This window comes from Nycticebus coucang, chromosome 17 (genome assembly GCF_027406575.1).
Source record: "Nycticebus coucang isolate mNycCou1 chromosome 17, mNycCou1.pri, whole genome shotgun sequence".
In the NCBI taxonomy this organism is placed as follows: domain Eukaryota; kingdom Metazoa; phylum Chordata; class Mammalia; order Primates; family Lorisidae; genus Nycticebus; species Nycticebus coucang.
The window spans coordinates 88,034,542-88,054,638 of NC_069796.1; the positions used below are offsets into that span (position 1 = coordinate 88,034,542).

The 20,097-nt window shown below is 48.0% G+C and overlaps 1 protein-coding gene across 8 annotated transcripts in view; it reads left to right on the top strand.

Moving 5' to 3' along the window:
- The window catches only part of JAKMIP1 (janus kinase and microtubule interacting protein 1), a 170,273-nt gene that overhangs the window by 108,358 nt on the left and 41,818 nt on the right, over positions 1-20,097 (top strand). For all 8 annotated transcript variants that reach the window (XM_053567225.1, XM_053567226.1, XM_053567221.1 and 5 more), the window contains exons 5-8: positions 3,780-3,899; positions 7,693-7,839; positions 8,663-8,803; positions 10,671-10,733. In XM_053567225.1, the coding sequence (XP_053423200.1) occupies positions 3,780-3,899; positions 7,693-7,839; positions 8,663-8,803; positions 10,671-10,733 (471 nt within the window). The remainder of the gene's footprint in view (positions 1-3,779; positions 3,900-7,692; positions 7,840-8,662; positions 8,804-10,670; positions 10,734-20,097) is intronic.

A 20,097-nucleotide genomic window follows, 5' to 3' on the forward strand; every position in this document is an offset into this window, starting at 1 on the left:
CTTTCACCCATCTGTCCCTTCTCTCCGCTCTCCTATCTCTTGTTTTTCCCGTTTGTTAACTTTCACTGTGTCCCAGGGCCAGTGCTTGGCACTGAGACTATAGGAATGAAGAATTCACTGCTTCTGCCTCTTGTGGCCTTGGGCTCAGTTGCAAAGAAGGAAATGGAGATATCAGAGCAGAGTACCTGGGGGAGTGCAGGCCGGGCCCCTCTCTGCAGGAGAAGGGATTTCAGGTCAGAGACCTGCAGGATGAGGAGGGCCCAGGCAAGGATGAGGGCAATAGGTCAGTCCTGTTAGCTAAAAAAAAATTAATGAGGTTTATACTTTGGAAAAAGAAGAGCTTTATTTCTCTTCTACCAGCAGGGTAGCGGCCTCCTGGGTGGCCATTCTAACAGTACGGGGAACAGAGCCCCACATGAAGCCAGGCACACACACTTTCAAAGAAAAGACAAAAGGCAATGGATATTACACTGGGCAGGGTGGTTAAATATACATATTCAATGAGCTATGGGAGGAGTCATGAATATTTAGGAAGGGAAATCCTGCGTATGTCATTGTGCTGCCTCTCATCCTGTCATGGCTGGGAACTCAGCCTTAAAGGGTTCTGGGGTCTCCTTGGCCGGTAGGAGTCCGTTTAGTTAGCAGAGGGCTTAGGATTTTATTTTTAGTTCACTGGCTCCCCTTTTGGCTAAGATGTGCTAGAAACGGTAGCAACGGCCGAACATTAATACGGATTGGCTCTGCCCTGGGTCAGTCTAGGTCTAGGAGAGGGTTTAGAGCCATTAAAGCTTATAGCCAATTAAACACCTTGGGCCAGACTGGACTGGGATAGACAGGTACTCATTAATCCCTTACAACCTTTTAAGCAATGTAGTTGAAAACCAAAAGCCAAACACATAGTTATGAAAGTGACTTACCTATAAGTATTGAATCACTTATGGTTTAGGTTTTAGTTACAGACTTGTAGTAATTAGTTATATAAACCTAAGTATTTTATTAAGACCATTCAGTTCCTTAAATTGGCCCTGGCAATTTCATATACCACCCTCTTCTGCGATGGTCCTGGGCCTGGAGGGAGGAAGGTCTGTCTGTGTGGTAAGGGCCTTGGCAATGGAAACGGACCAGGTTCCATGGGATTAGATGAAGAAGATGTGTAGGTTTGATCCAATTGTGACTCTGGTGCTCTTAGAAGTAAAGTGAGATATAAATAACATTAATAATCTGACAATTAAAGAAGAGTCTATGTGACAAAATGGAAAAAAGAACTATTCCATTAAGGAGTCAAATAAAAATGTCATGAAGAAAATTATAACCTGTTTTTCCTTAACTTTTATAGTCAAGAATTAACCAGGATTTAGTCTAAAGTTTGGAAAAATAAATAAAACCTTAAAAACAAAGGACACTAGAATCCGGAGACTTAAAACTGAAAATGTAAGTTTGTCATGAACAGTGGAACAAGTAAAAAAAATGTATATATATATATATATATATTTTTTTTTTTTTTTTCTTTTTGGCCGGGGCTGGGCTTGAACCCGCCACCTCCGGCATATGGGACCAGCACCCTACCCGTTGAGCCACAGGCGCCGCCCAAAAAAAAATTTTTTTAATGTGTCTGAGCCCTTTATATACAAAAAGTCTCAAACATCTCTCATAGGTGGAAGAAGACAGGAAGTTAAAGGTCCTTTTAAACCAGTTTTTTGGGCGGGGGCTTGACTAGTTACCAAAAGGTGGTTTTATTATATACATGAAGCCCCGTGGGTAACAGTTATCAGATAGAATAGGTGGCAGATGTTTCTTTTGAGACTTTTAGAGGTGGAAACTTGGGGCAAAACATTTTTAATCTCTTTAGTCTATTTTGAAGCTGAAAGGTTTACATATTCAAAGCCTAACTGGTAGTTTTGGGGAAATCTGGGTTACAGGTTGTTAGAGATAGACAAGAGAGTGGGAGAAAAAGAAACACATTATAATCAGAAGGTAACTCTGCCCTGTTCCAGGAGCAGGTATCATAGAGGGATTTTTAGACAGAAGAAAAAAGCTAAGGCTAACATTTGGAGCATGTGCCTCTTTTTTTTTTTTTTTTTAGTCTCTTTTAACTTTCAATCACCCTCTTCAAGGGAGGCTATGAGAGACTCGATCCCATTTGGAAAACCGTAAATACCAGTTATAGCATAATCTTCATTATTCCATAAGGTTTGATAGCCTCTTTATTTTAATTAAGCACACAGGTAAACCTAGAGGTCTCCTAAAATGTTGCTGTGGTTGGGAAAGCTATAAATCATTTTAGGTTAGGTTTCAAACATTGTAAGAACTTTTTAGTTTTTAAAGCATGGTAGTCACTAGTATTCAGGGTGGATCAGAGACCATTTTCTTAGAATTAAACTTTTTATAATTATTTACCTCTAGGACAGAGTCCTCCCCAAACTCTGAAACATGAGTGTCTTCAAAAGTCCTGTGGACCCGCTGAATCTAACCAAGCCCCGCTGCCCAAACCCTGGAACCTACAAAAACATTCCCTGTAGGGTCTGGAATAGAAGGATCTGGGGGAACCTGGGGTAGCTCCCCTAGCTTGGGGCTGACAAAGACACACCTTCTGGGCTCTGGAATGGAGGGAATTGGAACTAGGGAGAAATAAAGGGAAGGGATGGAGAGAAATAAGAGTCCCTAAGATCTGTCTTAAAAGTGGGAGACCTTGAACCCAGGGGAGCTTACCTGCGCTTCTCTCAGCTGAGCTATCAGTGGTCTCCTACAGAAGGGGCATTGACCTCCAGTCATGCTGGGGCGTGTCTCTGGGTCCCTTCATGGTCACCATTTGTTGAGTAAAACACACACACAAACACAAAAACTAATGAGGTTTATACTTTGGAAAAAGAAGAGCTTTATTTCTCATCAAGGTAGCAGCCTGCTGGGTGGCCATTCCAACAGGCTGGAGAGCAGAGCCATGGCCGGAAACCAGGCACACTGTGCGTCCAAGAAGAGACGACAGGGAACAGTATTTTTATTTATTTATTTATTTATTTTTGCAGTTTTTGGCCAGGGCTGGGTTTGAACCCACCAATTCCGGCATATGGGGTCAGCGCCCTACTCCTTTGAGCCACAGGCGCTGCCCAGAAGGCAACAGTATTTTATTCTGAGCAGGGTGGTCAAATGTCCATACTCAACAAGCTATAGGAGGAGTCATGAATATTTACGGAGGGAAATCACGTGCATGTAATTGTCCTGTATCTCCCCCCGTGGAATCATGTTTCAAGGTGTTGAGTCTCCCTAGCTGAGAGGGATCCATTGAGTCTACAGAGGGCTTTAGGATTTCATTTCTCATTCATAGAACTTAACAAAGACACAGAGGAGGCCAAAGCAAGATGCACGGGTTCATTCACTTGGTATTTGAATGTCTGTTATGAATTGTCTGTTGGACACTGTATCAGTCACCAGCATTTTGGTGTGGAGCAAGACCAGCCCAGTGTCTGCCCTGGAGGAATGTACTAGCACATCCTGGGAACCACCAGTGGCGTGGGATGGGCAGAGGCTCAGGGATGAGGTCACAGGGAGCCATTGCAGGGGCCTGAAGTCTCAGCGCCTCTGAGATGAAGTCTTCCCGCCGCCCGTGTGCCGCAGGCCTTGGGGGGCTCCCCTCCTTGCTCTGTGGCGTACGGTACCCTCAGGGAGGATCTCACCTGTTTTGTTGCCGTGTGGATTTTCTGATTTTCTGAGAAGGCTCTACGGAGAACTTTTGAATCATTTCAGCTTCTTCAAAGTACATTTGTATCTTGCCTTTTTTTTAGGATCAACATATGGATGAGAGAGATGTAAGACGATTTCAACTAAAAATTGCTGAACTGAATTCAGTGATACGGAAGCTGGAAGACAGAAATACCCTCTTGGCAGATGAGAGGAACGAACTGGTAATCAGCAGCACCCTCCCCCCGGGTGGTGCCTTGCCTGCAGGGGCCACAAAACAAGCCTCAAACACAAAGTTTACATGCAGGCCTTCTGGTTTCCTGTGCTTTCTCAATTTAGTTTTGATTAAAAACCTATCAGGTACCTACTGAAGAAATCTGTTACTGCTCTTTATTTCTGTAGGACTTTATCTTAGCAAGCAATTGGAGTTCAGTGAGAAGTGTGGAAAGGAAGGTCATGGCAATGTCATAGCACCTAAACTAAAAAAGAAGACAATTGTTCAATATTAACGCATTGGTCAGAGTAATTGTAGAAGATTTATACAATGAATTCTGGTCTATAAAGATTGATGCTGTAGAATGTGTTTAATTGACGTGGAACTTTATTCACAGTGACTTAAACGATACAAGCAGACATAGAACAAAAAACAGATATAGAACAAAAATACTTTGTCATCATCCTCATCCTGGAGACTGGAAGTTGCTCTTTTAGGTGGTGTGATGATGGGTCATTTTAATTTTTGCTCATCTGTTTATTTTCTTTTGCATAAAACTTCACACGCATCTAATTTTAAAAATGACGAGCACGGATTTTTGGTTAAAAAATAAAGGTCCATTAAAAATAACAATTTCGTGAATATGTTGACATTTCCTAGATAAAAAGCTAAACTAATTTGTATGTAGTAGTTGATTCATAAACTTCTTGAGAAAGGCTTCAAAAATTTTTTTTTTAAATTTTTTTTTGTTTGTTTTTGTAGAGACAGAGTCTCTCTGTACCACCCTGGGGTAGAGTGCCGTGGCGTCACACAGCTCACAGCAACCTCCAACTCCTGGGCTTAAGAGATTCTCTTGCCTCAGCCTCCCAAGTAGCTGGGACTACAGGCGCCCGCCACAACGCCCGGCTATTTTTTGGTTGCAGTTCAGCCGGGGCCGGGTTTGAACCCGCCATCCTCGGTATGTGGGGCCGGCGTCCTACCGACTGAGCCACAGGCGCTGCCCCCTTTTTACTTTCTTAAAGCTAAGGTTATTAAGCTGTTAATTCCTAAAATTGCAATTTTTTTTTTTTTGAGGTGTAGTCTATGTTGCCCTGGGTAGAGTGCTGTGGCATCACAGCTCACAGAAACCTCAAACTCTTGGGCTTAAGCGATTCTCTTGCCTCAGCCTTCCAGGTAGCTGGGACTACAGGCACCTGCCACAACGCCCGGCTGTTTTTTGGTTGCAGTTTGGCCGGGGCCGGGTTTGAACCCGCCACCCTTGGTATATGGGGCCGGCGCCTTACCGACTGAGCCACAGGTGCTGCCCAAAGCTTCAAAATTTTTATGTTTAATCATTTTTATTAAGGGAAGTATATCTACACAGTATTTGAGAAAAATGAGTACTTCATGTTTTGACAGGATCAAAATAAATTTATTTCCCTCTAGTATTTTTAAAGGCACATTTTACACGACTTTAATCAGCCTCTACATATAATATTATGTCTTCACTTTTTATTTAAATACTCCTGAGCTAAAAAAGGACTTGCAAGTTGCATAATAGTTTGCTGAGAAGATTACGGGAAAACACAGGCTGCTGGAAAAAATTCAGACTGCACTAGTGTAGTTAAAAGTAGAAATTTATAAACTTGCCAGTGCTTCAATTTTTTTTTTTCTTTTTAGAGACAGAGTCTCTAAAGACCAGCCCAGTGTCTGCCCTGGAGGAATGTGCTAGCACATCCTGGGACCATGGGTGGCTTGCGATGGGCAGAGGTGGGGCCACGGGTGGCATGTGATGGGTAGAGTGCAGTGGCACTTTCATAGGTTACTGCAACCTTCAACTGGACTCCCAGTGGTCAATTCTCCTGCCTCGGGCTCATGAGAATGAGGACTTATATATAAATAGTGAGGCTATATATAGGATTATAGGCACCTGCCACTATACTCAGCTAATTTTTTTTTTTATAAATTTTTTTGTAGAGACCGTTGCCCAGGATGGTCTTGAACTCCTGGCTTCAGGTGATCCTCTTGCCTCACCCTCCCAAAGTACTGGGATTACAGACTTCAGCCTTTGCACTTGGCCTCAATCTTAAATCATGAGATAACTATTGTTAGTTTGGGTAGATTTTATATGTTTTTAATGCTTATATTAAGATAAACATATCAGCACCCACCAGGAGACTTTTTTATCTTGTGGTTGCAAAATGAGATGCTTTTCCTCTTTGCACTGTTCCGCCACTTGCCTTTTTCACTTAATTCAGTGACAGCACGCCCCACCAACACAGGAGTGCCTTTGTCTTTTTACAGGCTGCACTGTCCTCCCGTGTGGCCATCCCATGGTTTTTTCAACCATTCCCCTCATGGTGTATGACGCATAGAAGACGCAGCCCCGTCTTTATTGACTTGAACTTTGATTTCCGTGAAGTAGATTTCTAGTAGAGTGATGGAGTCACCTGGTGCCTTTTACATTTCAGCTGGTGCCATCAGAATATTTCACCTCGACTTGTACAGCTGGGAGACTCCAGAGTCAGTCCCTTGTGTTTGGTTCTTGGTTCTAGCACTTTCTTTGTGACTCTGAGCACATTGCCTATCTCTCTGGGCACAGATGCTTTGTGTAATGCCCCTCCTAGGGTGGTGGGGAGAGTTAACGAGAGAGAAACATGCTGTTTCAGGCTCACGGCAGCACTGTTAACATGCGCTGGTTATTCTTGTGGTGGTTGTAATACTGACGGATTCTCAAATTGTTTCTCATTTTTGTCCCTAAAATAACCTCAGTGAAGACTACTGCTGTGCACTTCATTCTTACCACAACTGTAGGAGTCAGGAGCTATGATCATTATTGTGTTATAGATTAGGCAACAGAGGCTAAGCACTTACCCATAGTCTTGCAGCTAAAAAATGAAGGTGTCTCCAAGGACGCTGTCCTCAGAAGACAAAGCTGTGGGTGCCTCTATGTGTGTGTTTTCCCCGTTCCTCCTCCTGTCTTCCACCACTGTGGCTTTTCACCAGTCTCTGTCTCACTGGTCTGGCCTCCAAACAGCAGTCCAAGCTGTGGATTCTTCTAGAAGGCAGACCTAGTGACAGATGTCTCCTATGTCCAAGCCCCCTGGTGCTGGGGATGAAGACCAAATGGCCACTCTCTACAGCCGGCTCTGCCAGCTCGTGCTCACCCCCCATTCCCCGCTCTTTCCTCTTGTGAGCCTCTGGGCTTGTGGCTCCTTTCTCCCATGGTGTTGCCTCTGTGGCGGCTTAGGGCCTTCTTTCCTGTCTGTTTGGACGGGCATCCCTGTCCTGTCACCCCTTGACCCAATGCCCAGCATGGGGCCAGCACCAGGGGGCCTCCCAGGTTCTCAGTGGCTGGGAAGGACAGGTGGCTGATCTAGGGAGACTGGTAGACACGACAGATCTCCGCATCCCCAGCCCCGAGCCTGGCACCCTGTCAGGTCCTGGGGCTCAGGTGTTGCCAGGGTGTGTAGCTGCCTGCTGAGTTGGCACATGGGGACAGCAGGAGCCAGGAGGAGGCAGGCAGCTGGACTGATCTATCTTTGTGTGATCTATGGCCCCTGGGGGTGATGCCCTGAGGGAGAAAAGAGTGGGACAGTGGACACAGGCCACGTGCTGGCAGGGCCACCTGCGATCTGTGGCCTCCCCCTCTGCGCTGTGGCCTGTACTTCTCGCCTCCCTCAGGCCCAGCAGGCACCACACTGGGAAGCAGGTCTGTGAGCTCTTGTTGGTGTCTGTGCTGTGCAGGCAGCTCTGGCCCCAGGGAGGGCATCTCCAGCAGGTCTTGGAGTTGTCTGACCTTCCCCGTTCTCTTCCCGTTGCAGCTGAAACGCTCCCGTGAGACTGAGGTGCAGCTGAAGCCCCTGGTGGAGAAGAACAAGCGAATGAACAAGAAGAATGAGACCCTGCTGCTGAGCATCCAGAGGATGGAGGAGAAGATCAAGAGCCTCACGAGGGAAAACGCGGAAATGGTGAGCTGGGGCGGCCCCTCCAGCCCAGGCCTGCCTCCACCTCTGCCCGGATTCTCCAGCCCCAAACTCCTGGCCACAGGCTGCAAGGGCCACCTGCCACCTGCCTCCCTGGGATGCCTCAGGGGCCTGTGCTTTGTCCACTGTCCCACTCTCCTGTCCCTCAGAGCTGGTCCAAGACTCCCCTGTCCACTCCTCTGGAACGGGCTGTGCCTAGAGCAGTCGGGCCATTGTGACTGTGATTGAGGAAGCTCTTGTTCTCTCCATCTTCTTTTTCTTCATCTATAACATGGGAATGGAAATATCAACATGCAGGATTATCAGCAGAAGGAAATGATAGTGTCAAAGGCCTCGTGGGACATGGGCTCCTAGTGGACGCCCAGCTGGGGAGCAGTGACTGTTGCTGGGGGTGCTTCGCGGAAGGGGTTTTTTATCTCCAGCCAGGATGACTGGCCTTTGTGGTCAGGGCGGGTGTCTCAGAGTTGATAGCTTTTTTCTCTACTGCTGAGCAGCCCAAAGGGCTGAGAGCACCGCCCTCCTCTGTGCCATCCAGGTCCCAACATGCGCCTGTAATCACTGCTTTGGGGAGTCCTCCCTCCCTGCCTTCCCCTCCGGGCTCTCAAGGCTCATTTTAGAGCCATCGTCCACCCCCAGACCCTACCCAGCCCTTCCTCTCAGCAGTGCACATGGCCACTGACCACTCCTCCCTTGGGGGCCAGGCAGCCATCTTCCTTTCCCTCCCACTCCCCGAGTCCCCGTCCCCCACAGTCCCTGCCAGGCGCTGTTGAGGGGTCTCCCTGCAGTGCTCTCTCTCCCTCCGCTGCAGAAGGAGAAGCTGTCGGCCCAGGCCTCTCTGAAGCGGCACACCTCCTTGAATGATCTCAGCCTGGCGAGGGATGAGCAGGAGATGGAGTTCCTGAGGCTGCAGGTGCTGGAGCAGCAGCACGTCATTGACGACCTGTCACTGGTGCGTCTGGCTCGGCTGGCGGGACCCATCTGGGCATGAGGGGCGCCAAGGGACACGAGGAGGCGTGGGGGCTCCGGGCAATGCTTATAAACTAGGCAGGATCAGGCAGTACTGACCTGGGCATTTGTCAGGTCACCCTGGCGCACATTCCTGCTTCCTCTGCCGTCGGGCTGCCTCAGCTTCCTTTAAAGGAGATCACTGGTGCCTGGGGACGGTTTCCATGGCTACTCTTTTTCTCAAATCTTCTCCCTGGTTTGCTGTGCTTAAGAAGCAGCCTCCGTTTTAGGAACTGGTCTTCTGGTCTTTACAGAGCGTGCACAGTCTGTCTCTGGGAAGGCTTTGATTGTCTTTCCAGCTTAGCAGCTGCAGATCATGAGCTGAACCTACAGCTGAACCTTGTAATGAGACTAGACCTTGCAGAGCTTGCTAAAGCTGTGTGTATTTCCTAGAGGTTTATGTGGGGCGTGCACCTGTGAAGGGGCAGTGAGCATGCCCTCAGTAGGTGATCACAATACCCAAAGAGTTCTGTAGCTCTCTGTGAAGGGGGCTCAGGCACCAACCGGGAACCGCTGCAGTGGATCTTAGGAGCAGGGTGTGTTCTCCTCATCGAGGAGGGGGTGTGATGATCTATACTTGGGTCTTCGAAGAGTAGAGAAGCCAGGGAGCAAAGCTCTAGAAAAGCCTTTGATAGTAATTGTCACATTCACTCTGCCTGCCTCTGTCTCTCTCTCCCTCTTTAAATCCCCTTCCCTTCCTCTCTCCCGCCTTTCTCTCTGTAGGTTCTTCCATCCTTTTGCCCACCTATCCATGCACGCATTTATCCATCCATCTTTGCTTCATTACACAAAAGATCTGATGCAACTTAAGATGAAAACATATAATCAGGAAAATGACAGTAAAATCAGAAGAGGAATCATAAACCAAGTCAAGACTAGGGGATAAAAAGATAGCAGTGTCAGTCGGGAGTAGGAAGGGAGGACCACAGGCCGTGGCTACACCATGTTTGTCCCTGTGACTGGGAAGGGGAGCACTCCCTGGGCTTAGGGAGCACAACGCTGCTGCTCCTGCTGCTGTGCAGCTGGTCTTTTTGCCGCAGCAGTCACCAGGTGCCCACAATCTCTTGTTTCTTCCTTAACAACACTGCTGGGAAGGTTCTTGCTCCTTGTAGCAAAGGAAAAAAACTGATCGTTAAAAAAATGGAGGGCGGCGCCCATAGCTCAGTGGGTAGGGTGCCAGCCACATACACCAAGGCTGATGGGTTCATACCTGGCCTGGGCTGGCTAAAGCACCCATGGCAACTGCAACAACAACAAAAATAAGCCAGGCATTGTGGCGGGCACCTGTAGCCCCGGCTACTTGGGAGGCTGAGGCAAGGGAATCACTTAGGCCCAAGAGTCTGAGGTTGCTGTGAGCTGTGCCTCAGCACTCTACCCAGGGCGACATGGTGAGACTCTGTATCAAAACAAACAACAAAAAACAAAAATGAAGGAGTGACCTGGCCAGGAGGAGCCCCAGGGGATTTGGGCCCAGCTCCGTCTGCATTCGAAGCGGCGAGTGTTCTTGTACTCTTGAGGTTGGCACAGGAAGACCCTGCCGAGGGCAGCAGAGCAAATGTTCAGACATCCCTGTTTAGTGCTTTTTACAGCTTCCAGCCCCAAAGAAAGACAGGCTTGTGTTTTATGGCCCTGGCAAGTCTTGGTAAATTTTACATAACGTAGAGGTTCAGTCAAGGACCTGAGTAGATGGTGCAGGCCTCAAGTAGACAGCTCGTAGACAGTGTCACGAGCTGCTTCCTTTCAGAGCCATTTGCGTTGGGTGGTGTGATGTGAGGCTGGCTGGGAACACCAACAGTTGTATCTCCTTCTAGGAGAAAGAACGGCTGTTACGCTGCTCCAAAAGGTATCGAGGGAAAAGTATGAAGCCACCCAAGGTAAGCCTGGGCTGGTGCAGCTGCCTTGCTGTGCAGCTGTGTCCCACATCTGCAGGGCAGGTCACTCGCTGGAGGGGGGTGTTTTATAGAGGGGTCCTGTGGTCAGAGACAGGCAGCTCTGCATGTCTGATGATGAAAAACCTGCACCACCGTCTCTCAAAGCAACATAAAATATGGCATGTAATAAGACCTGGTTATTGTAATTTATTCATGGAAAACTTACTGATGAATTCTGTATTTAGGCCTTGAGTATATTCATCCAAAATTAAAAACATAAATATTTGCAGTTCTTGAAGGATTTAACACCCTGGCTTGGTTTATATCATCTAACATCCTATTCTGAAAAAAATTTGGGAGTATTGTAGGTTTTTTTTTGAGTCATGCAGAACTGTGGGGTTTTGTTTTGTTTTGTTTAAATTTAGTTTTGTCCATTTCTTGGTAATAGTGTTGGAATGTCCTGGTAGGGAGGGTGTAGAGCTGGGTTTGTTAAATGCAAATGCCTTCAGGGACCAAGCTGGACTGTAAATGAACAAACAGGAGTAGGTACAAAAAAATGGCATGGTTTGCATTTAAACCTGAGAACCTGTTTCTCAGTTTATGAAGACATGGGCCTCTTTACCTTTTTATTATATCAGATATTCCACCTGTGATGGGATGCCACAGTGGCACTAACATAGGGGAATGCTTCCTTGCCTCTTCCTAGCTTCTAGTGGTTTCTCACCAATTTATTTTTTGATAGAGGTGTGGTTATAAAGGAATATTTTTTACCTATAAGTGAAGTAGCTGTGCACATATGATGGTGAGTGGCAATGGTGTATGGTCTGGGTATTAGAGTGTAGTAGGGAACGGTGGGGACTGTGGCAAACTGGGTCCTGAATCTTTGTTGCTATAAATAGGTGGCTTAGATGGTGTCATATACTCCAGTCTTTAAAGAGCGGTGTTAATCCTTATGTGTTAGTTTTCTAGGGCTGCCTTAACAAAGTACCACAAAGCGTGGCTCAGAACAACAAAAATTGATCATCTTACAGTTCATTAGGGTGTCAGTAGGGCCATGCTCTCTCCTTCTAAAACCCGTAGGGGTGTAGGAGACTTGAGCACCAGGCTTATAAGAGCAGTCACAGTTCTTGAGGGATGCTCTGGGAGCGGGACAATCTCTGAGCTGGCATGGAGATGTTTTGCAGCCTGGAAACAAGAAACTGCATGCGTTAATGATGGTGGCTGGTTAGCAAGCGGGTGTTATACTTTGAACGTTTGTGGTACAATAGGGTGGGAGTCGAGCCTGTGGGGAAAGAGCACATAGCTCCATATGTGGGCCCCCCACACCTGTTGTATACCGTTTCAGTAAAAGGCCACAATGGAGGTTACTCAGGGCTTCTCTGCACCTATGGCAGTGGCTCTCAACCTGTGGGTCGAACTGTTTAATATTCAAGGGCCACGGCATTAGGAAGGTTGAGAACCACTGATGGACGGGAAGTCCACCTCTTACAAGCATTTGTACTTCTGCCCGTGTCCCAGCTGTTTTATTCGCACGGTGACGGGGTGCCACAGTGGCACTGACATAGGGGAATCCTTCCTTGCCCCTTCCTAGCTTCTAGTGGTTTCTCAGCAATCTTTTTTTCTTTTTGAGACAGAGTCTCACTTTGTCACCCTAGGTAGAGTACCGTGGCATCATCATAACTAACAGCAACCTCAAACTTTTGGGTTTGAGCAATCTTCTTGCCTCAGCCTTCCAAGTAGCTGGGACTACAGATGCCCACTACAGCACCCAACTAGTTTTTTTATTTTTAGTAGAGACAGAGTCTTGCTCTTGGTCAGGCTGGTCCTGAGCTGCTGAGCTCAAGCAGTCCACCTATCTCGGCCTCCCAGAGTGCTAGGATTACAGGCATGAGCCACCGCGCCCGGCCTTCTAGCAGTTGTTGTGTCCTTGGAAGCTGTTAACTCCCGAGTCTTGCTTCACCATCATATGACATTCTACCCGTGTGTCCCGATGCCTTCACATGGCTGTCTTCTTATAAGGACATCACTCATATTGGATGAGGAGCCACCCTACTCCAGGGTGACCTCATGAGAATTTAACTGATTGTATCTATAATGACCCTGTTTCAAGATAATATCACATTCTGAGGTGCCAGCGTTAGGATTTCAACCTGTCTTTCTTGGGGTGGGGGGCGGGGACACAGTTCAATCTCTAACACCTGTGTTATATAAAAATCTAAGGATTTTAAATGTCAGTGCACATGTCTATAGTATTGTGGTCCCAATACAGGTTAAGTATTCTTAATCCAAAAGGTGAATTCTAAATCCTTCCAAATTCGAAAGGTTTGAGTGCCGACATGCCTCCACACGTGGAAAATTCCACACCGGATGTCATGTGACAGGTCACAGTAAAAGTGAAAACTTCGTTTCACACACAAAATGATTACAGATATTGTATGAAATAATTTCAGGCTATGTGCATAGTGTGTATATGAAACATAAATGAATCTTGTGTTTAGACTTGGGTCCCATCTTCAAGATATCTCAGTATGTGTGTGCCAATATTCCCAAATCCAAAAATATCCAAAATCTGAAACACTTATCCCATCTAAGTACTAACCAGATCCAACCCTACTTAGTTCAGAATCTGAAACACTTCTGGTCCCAAGCACTTCAGATAAAGGATACTTGCCCTGTAAAATATGTATCTGTGAGTCAAATAAAATATATGTGTGAGTGATATTTGGCCTATAAGCTGCTCCCTGTTGGCCAGGGGTACAGCATTTTGGTTAATGCTGCTAACAGCACTCCAGGCTCATTGTAATATGTCCTGGGTCTTCAGATGAGGGATTATCTCTAGTCTGATTTAATTCTCACAGCCACCCTATGAAATTGGTATAATTTTTTCCATTGTACAGTTACAAGAAACATGCAGATATAAAATATAGAAATAAGTCAGAGAAAAAGTAACTTGACAAGGCTGAGGTTCAAACTCAGGCCTGGGACTCCAGGGCCAAAGCTTTTCCCAAGAAGCCAAGTTGAACAAGGTGTATAACTTTGCATGCTGAAAAACGGGAAGTGATCTGGGCAGAGCTTGTTTATATTTAAATGTATACTTTTATGGAAGTGCTATGACCACATTATAGAATACATGGGGAATCAAAAGTGATCTCAAAATTACCTACCCCACCTCCCTGGCACAGTGCCTTCCCCAGCTGTGACTGTAGGACACAGTCTGCCCCTGATATTTTTATTTGATGGTATACTACAAGCATTTATCCATGTTCAGGGCTGTCATCCTTAATATAAATTTTTAGGGCTACATAATCTGCTGAGTAGATGGGCCATAAATGTGTTTACATTCTGCAGCTGCGGGCACGTTGTGACTGATGGTGCAGTGAATGTGTGTCTGCTGCCAGCTCCTTCTGGGCCAGCTCTGTTTGATTCCCCGATTGTTGAAGATTTCATTAGTGACTATACTGTTACTTACCTTTCTCCTTTTGTTGGACTTTCTGCTTTTTGTCCAGACAGCCAAGTTAGTCTGAATAACACCCACAAGCAGATTCCCACAATTGGAAATGTGGACCTGAGGGTGGGAAGGCCTTGACCAGGGCATGTGCTCCCACCTGCTGCCTCGCGGAGGAATTGCATCATTTGGCACAGCTGCCCGTTGTGTGTGAGCGCCGTTCTCACCACGGGACAGGTATTTAAGGAGCAACAACTGAAGGCTGTGCAGTCTGTCCCGTTAGCTGGATGTGCTGTGACATTCTATACCTCATACATTTTCCACGGGGGGTTTTGAGAAACCCACTGGTGAGCCTTTAATTAATTAATTAATTGATTGATTAATTAATTTTATTTACTTTTTTTGCAGTTTTTGGCTGGGGCTGGGCTTAAACCCACCACCTCTGGCATATGGGGCCAGCGCCCTACTCCTTTGAGCCACAGGTCCCACCCTTATTTTTCATATCTTTTCAGAATGCTGTAATAAAGAAAAATGGGCTTCATTGTTTTCCTCTGGTTTTTGAATGTGTTTATGGGAACTATACAAAGGGGTAGCCCTGAGTTGTGATTCGCTCCACTTGCCTGTATAGCAGGTGAGGGCAGAGCTGTCTGTTCTGCCCACTGGGTCCTGTTCCCTCCCTGGCACAGTGGGTGTCCCTGAATGGTCACTGACGGAAGAAGTGAATTGTCTTCACTGGAAGAAATGCATTTGCATGATACTGGACCGTCCCAGTGTCAGTCACTTTAATGAGAATAGTTCAAGGCCACTAGAAGGCTGGTTTGGAGATCTGCACAGGAATTTTCCTGAGCTGGTTCAGGGTCTTTCTCACTGTTTTCTGGAGCTACCTGCAAGCATCTTTTCTTTTTTTCAAGGTTCACTGAGGACCAGTTTTTCTCCCATGCTCCTGCTTAGCCCAAGCATTGCATGATGTGGGTCCATTGGATTGATACTGGGATCCGTCAGGGGCCTGAGCTGTTCTTTAATCAGGTGCCTCCTGTGCCCACGTGGCTTCCCCTTCTTCTCTACCACAGGCCACAGGCTTTCAGAATACTCAGCCCTCTGTACCGGGCGTCCCACATCCAGGGATTCAGTCAACGGGGCATCAAAAATATTTGGAAAAACGGATGGCTGTGCCTGTACTCAACATGTATAGGCTTTCCCCCTTTTCACTATTCCCTAAAGAACAACACAGTGTAACAACCACACTCATGCATCGCTCAAGATGGGAGTGAGTTCTGAGAAGTGTGTCCTTGGGTGATTCCGTCCTCATGAAAACGTCACTCGTGCAAACCTAGATGGTCTAGTCTGCTACGCTCCCAGGCTATGAGGTTCTGGGTTCTAAGCCTCGACAGCATGTTACCATACTGACTCCTGAGGGCAAGTGTAACACAGTGGGAAGCATTTGTGTATGTGAATCTGTCTGAACACAGAAAAGGGACAGTGAAAGTACAGTATATAACTTTATAGGACCACTGTTGTATACGGGTTCTGCCGTTGACTAAGACATCATTATCCAGCACATGACTCTGTTTACATGGCATTTACATCGTATTGGGTGCAACCTTGTAAGCATCTAGAGATTAAAGTGCATGCAGGTGGGCGGCACCTGTGGCTCAAAGGAGTAGGGCGCCGGCCCCATATGCCGGAGGTGGCAGGTTCAAACCCAGCCCCAGCCAAAAATAAATAAATAAAATAAAGTGCATACAGGTTATGGGCAAATAGCACTTTATATAAGGGACTCGAGGGTCTTGGTATGGAGCTCCTCCAAGCTCAGCCATCTCTCTCTTAGGGATACTGTGAGATGGCTGAGTTTCTTTTTCCCCTTAAATGCTTCCGATGCTGTCTGTCCCTTAGGCGTACCAGTGCTGCGCCACTTTGTCCAGGGAATATTATGGTGACTGCATGGAAGGTTCCAGAGTTTCCCAGAAGTCTGGCAAAACCACTCCTGCTCTCTGGCTCCTGACTCTCTTTTGGAAGGACCCTAGCAATCCTCTCTGGACTCCCTGAGGAGAGCACCCATGGGTCCACTCATCCCCAGGTTTTGGAAGGTGGAACTTAGTATAGATGGTCTCTGTCCCAGGGACCCTGCCAGGGTGGCCTGGGCTTACATCAGGGGCTGCGGGAGAAGGATGGGTTCCTTGGGCCCTGTTCCGGAAGTTTGGGGAGGGGGCTTGCTATGCAGGTCTGCTATCGGGGCCTAACCCTCACAGGAGCCCCAGTCATGGGTGGTGAGTCATGTTGTAAGAGATTGAAACTTGCACAGAAGTTGTATCTGACTAGAATACTGAGGCTATGAACTATGGCTAAAAATCAGTACAGCTTGCTCACCTGCCTTGGTTGAAAGTGGAATTGGGAATCTCAGGTGAGGCTGAGAATTCGTAACCTCACGCAGCAGGGGAGTGAGGCCCAGCGACCAGCCATGTGGCACTGGCAAATTATTTAGACTCTTGGAGCCTTGGTTTCTGATTCCTAAAATAAAGATTACATCCCTGAGACCAGATAAGCTTCTGGTTCTTTGCTTAATGCATGGTAGGTGATCAGAAAATCATATCTTCTCACTCTTCCTTCATCCCAGCTCAATAGCTCTTCTTTGAAGGGCTGTTAAATGCATATTCCCAGGCCCTTCTTCTCCCCACAATTTATGTCATTTTTCTCACAGGTAGTCTCAGGTCGTAGTGAGGTAAGACCAAAGTGGCTTCTGCAGGGAGGATTGGGGGCTATGCTGGGAAATATCAAAGCACTGTCAGAGGAATAGGCCCTGTCTTGGGCTGATATATCTATGACATGTCTCCTCCTCCCTGCAAAACCCTAGGTCTGCTGTTGACAGGAAGTGGCTGATGCCCCAGTTCTGGCAGGTCTCTGTGGTCTGTGGCTCTCGCATCCATTCCAACAGGACGCATAGGACTTATCTAAACTTATCTAACTTATCTAAACTTATCTAAACTTGACCCTGCCCCCCAGAGGCAAGCCTGGCTTTTAGAGGGAAGGATGGAGCACAGGCAGCAGCTGTCCCCAGAACAGAAGTGACTCTGCGGTGCCTCTGCCTGGCTGGGATGCCCACGTGCTTCTCCTCCTGTGCAGGGAGCCACAGTATCTGTGCTTCCTCTGAGGTTGTTTGTAGTTGCCCTTATTCCTAGACATCCCTGCCCTGAGGCTGTCATCGGCTGGGTCCCTGGATCTTTCCTGGACCCTCCAGCTGCTCACAGCTGTCAGTGTTGGGGGCATGGTGGCTGAATGCAGCCTGCTTATTTCATGTCCCACATGTCACAGGGCTCCCCTCAATGGTGCGCAACTGTGGGCCCTTTGCTGGAAGGGATGAGGATGGTTCCGTCCTGGCTCAGCAGTGTCCCCCTCCCAGACCCTCCTCCACAATAAATAACCAGCATGACTCATTCTGTGCAGCTCTGTTTAGAGGTAGAGAGGACCCTGGTGGCAGGACTTTGTGCCAAGCTAGCCAGGTAAGAATCCCAGCTCCACACTGGAAGGCTCTGGGTGCTGCTTCGTGTCCCACCCACAGAGTGTGAACAAGGGCTGAAAGTCAGGACAGTTTGCGCACGTGCCTTGGTTGAAAGTAGGACTGGGAATCTTGGATGAGGCTGAGAACTTGTAGTGGACCCAGCCAGGGCTGGGGGCCCCTTAGTAGGGGCTCTGAAGAGGATTTAGGCCCTGGAGGTAGGACACAGGGCTGTGCTCTGGGCCTCACCCAGCAGCTCAGCAGCACCAGCACTTCACAGACTGTGCCTTTCTGCATCTGGGAAAGCCCCACCAGCTACCAGGCAGTGAGAGGAGGCTGCAGCGGGCATGGGTGCCAGCCCAGCTCAGGAGCCTGGCCTGGCCGCCCAAGTCACCGAGAGTACCTTGTCCAGAGTACCAAAGACCACAGACTTTGGAATAGACCAGAAGCCATGGCAGTTCTGGGCAATTTAGTCCTAGTTCTGTAGGCTCCTGGCCCTCCTGCCAGGTCTCAGGAAGAGACTCCAGGACCTGTGAGGAGCGGCTGCAGTGGAGGTTTCAGACAGCAGCTCCCCAGCCCCGGCCACTGGCTTTCTCAGTGATCTCCACCCCAAGGCTCGGCCTCTCGTCCCTCTTCCTGGAATTGTGGAAATAACTCCCGGGCTGTTCCTCTCAGCACCTTCTCTCCTCTCCACAGTGTGAGATGGCCTCTTTGAGGCACAGGGTAAGCCTGCTGCCTTCTTCCTAAAAGCACTCTGTGGGCTCCCTGTTGCCTCAGCGCCCCTCCGCTGGGCTCTGGGGGGCCCTGGGGCCAGGGCTGTGTACCCTCTGCCTTCAGCCTGCCGGCACACCTGGGCTCCTCCTAAGGGGACTGTCTCTTACCTCTGCTTGGTGCCTCCGGCTCCTTCAGGACTTGGCTTAGCTGTCACCATTTCCTCCAGGCCTGTGGCATCTCCTGGCTGGGCTAGTCGCACCTTCTCTGGGCTCCTTAGCCCTTGTGCTTCTCTGCCCTGGCATGTGGTGTAGCACCTTGCCCTGGTCCCTTTCTACACCAGCTTCCACAGAGGCTCAGCTCCAGAAAGAGCTCAGAGGATGCTGTGGCTGAAAAGAGGAGGGAGGGGGGCTGCCTGGGAGGTAGACTGAGAGCCATGCAGGCCCTTGGCAGCCACGGGAGCAGGGCTGGGGCCGCCACTTGTGTCTGATGCCCAGGTCTCCAATCTGGCTGGGAAAAACCAAAGGAGGTTGTCAGCAGACATCCTGCCTCCTGGGAGCTGGCTTAGGGCCTGGGGCTGCCCGTGTTTGCTGTGGGCTCAGTGGTGAAGGATGAAGAAGTGCCGCCCTCAGTCCTGCCTGCCCCCTTCCCTCAGGCCACTGTCTGTGACCATCTGCTTTGACACGGGAGGTTGTCAGGTGACAGGGCAGAGGTAGGAGTCTGAAAGTGTCTTAAGAGCCAGCTGGTTTCTGCAAAGCCAAGAATCCCTAAGGCCCAGGCAGCTGTTGCACCTGCTAACGCTTACCAGGCAAAGACTGTCCTTGGTCCCTTTTGAGGTTCCAGGTATAGACATTACCCTTTTGGCTTGTCACAGAACTCAGTAGTTTGTGGATGGCTTGATTTATAGGACTGTCTCCCAACCCCAGTAAGCTGAGATTTTTTTTCTGTTCCCCGGGTCAAAAACTCAAAGTCACTTAAGCAAGGTAAGAAATGTATAGAGCTGTCTCTATAGACATTTATAGAAATGTCTAGGGGGCTCGCTTCAGGGATGGCTAGATCCAGACACTCACGTGCTACTGCCAGAAACCCACCTGTCTCTCAGCTCTGGTTTCCGGTGGCTGGCTTCTTTCTCACGCAGGCCTTCCGCGCGTGGTGGCCCAAGTGTCCGTAGCAGCTACCGGCTTGTATTCTGTAATACTTGCCTTCTGGGTAAGAGCCAGTCTGTCCTGATAGTTCCAGCCAAAGTCGCTCGACTGTTGTTCCTTGACTCAGCTGGGTCAGAGGCCTATTGTCGGACCATTTCCAGCCCTGGCTGTGTGGCACCTCTTTTGCAAACATGACTTAAGGGGTTAGTTAACACTAAACGGAACACATCTGATGGGTATTTTAAAAGGGATAGCGCACGCATCATGCATTGTTGAAGTTGAAATATATGTATGAACTCAGCTGTCTCCGTGCATCTCTTTGATGAGTTATCCATTGCCTTTCATTTTGCTTTGGTATCTGTCCAAGTACCAAAGACCTTTTACTTTTTTATAGGGAAATCTGTCCATTCTGGTCAATACGAAGGTTTTTGCTTTTGATGTTATGCCTGTGACACTTCTCCAAAAAATGTAAGACTCTCATAGAGTCTAGGCAGGGGCACCTGAAGGCTTTGATCGAGTTCAAAATTTATAGATTTTCCATTGAATAATGGCTTGTGTCAGTCTGCAAAATGG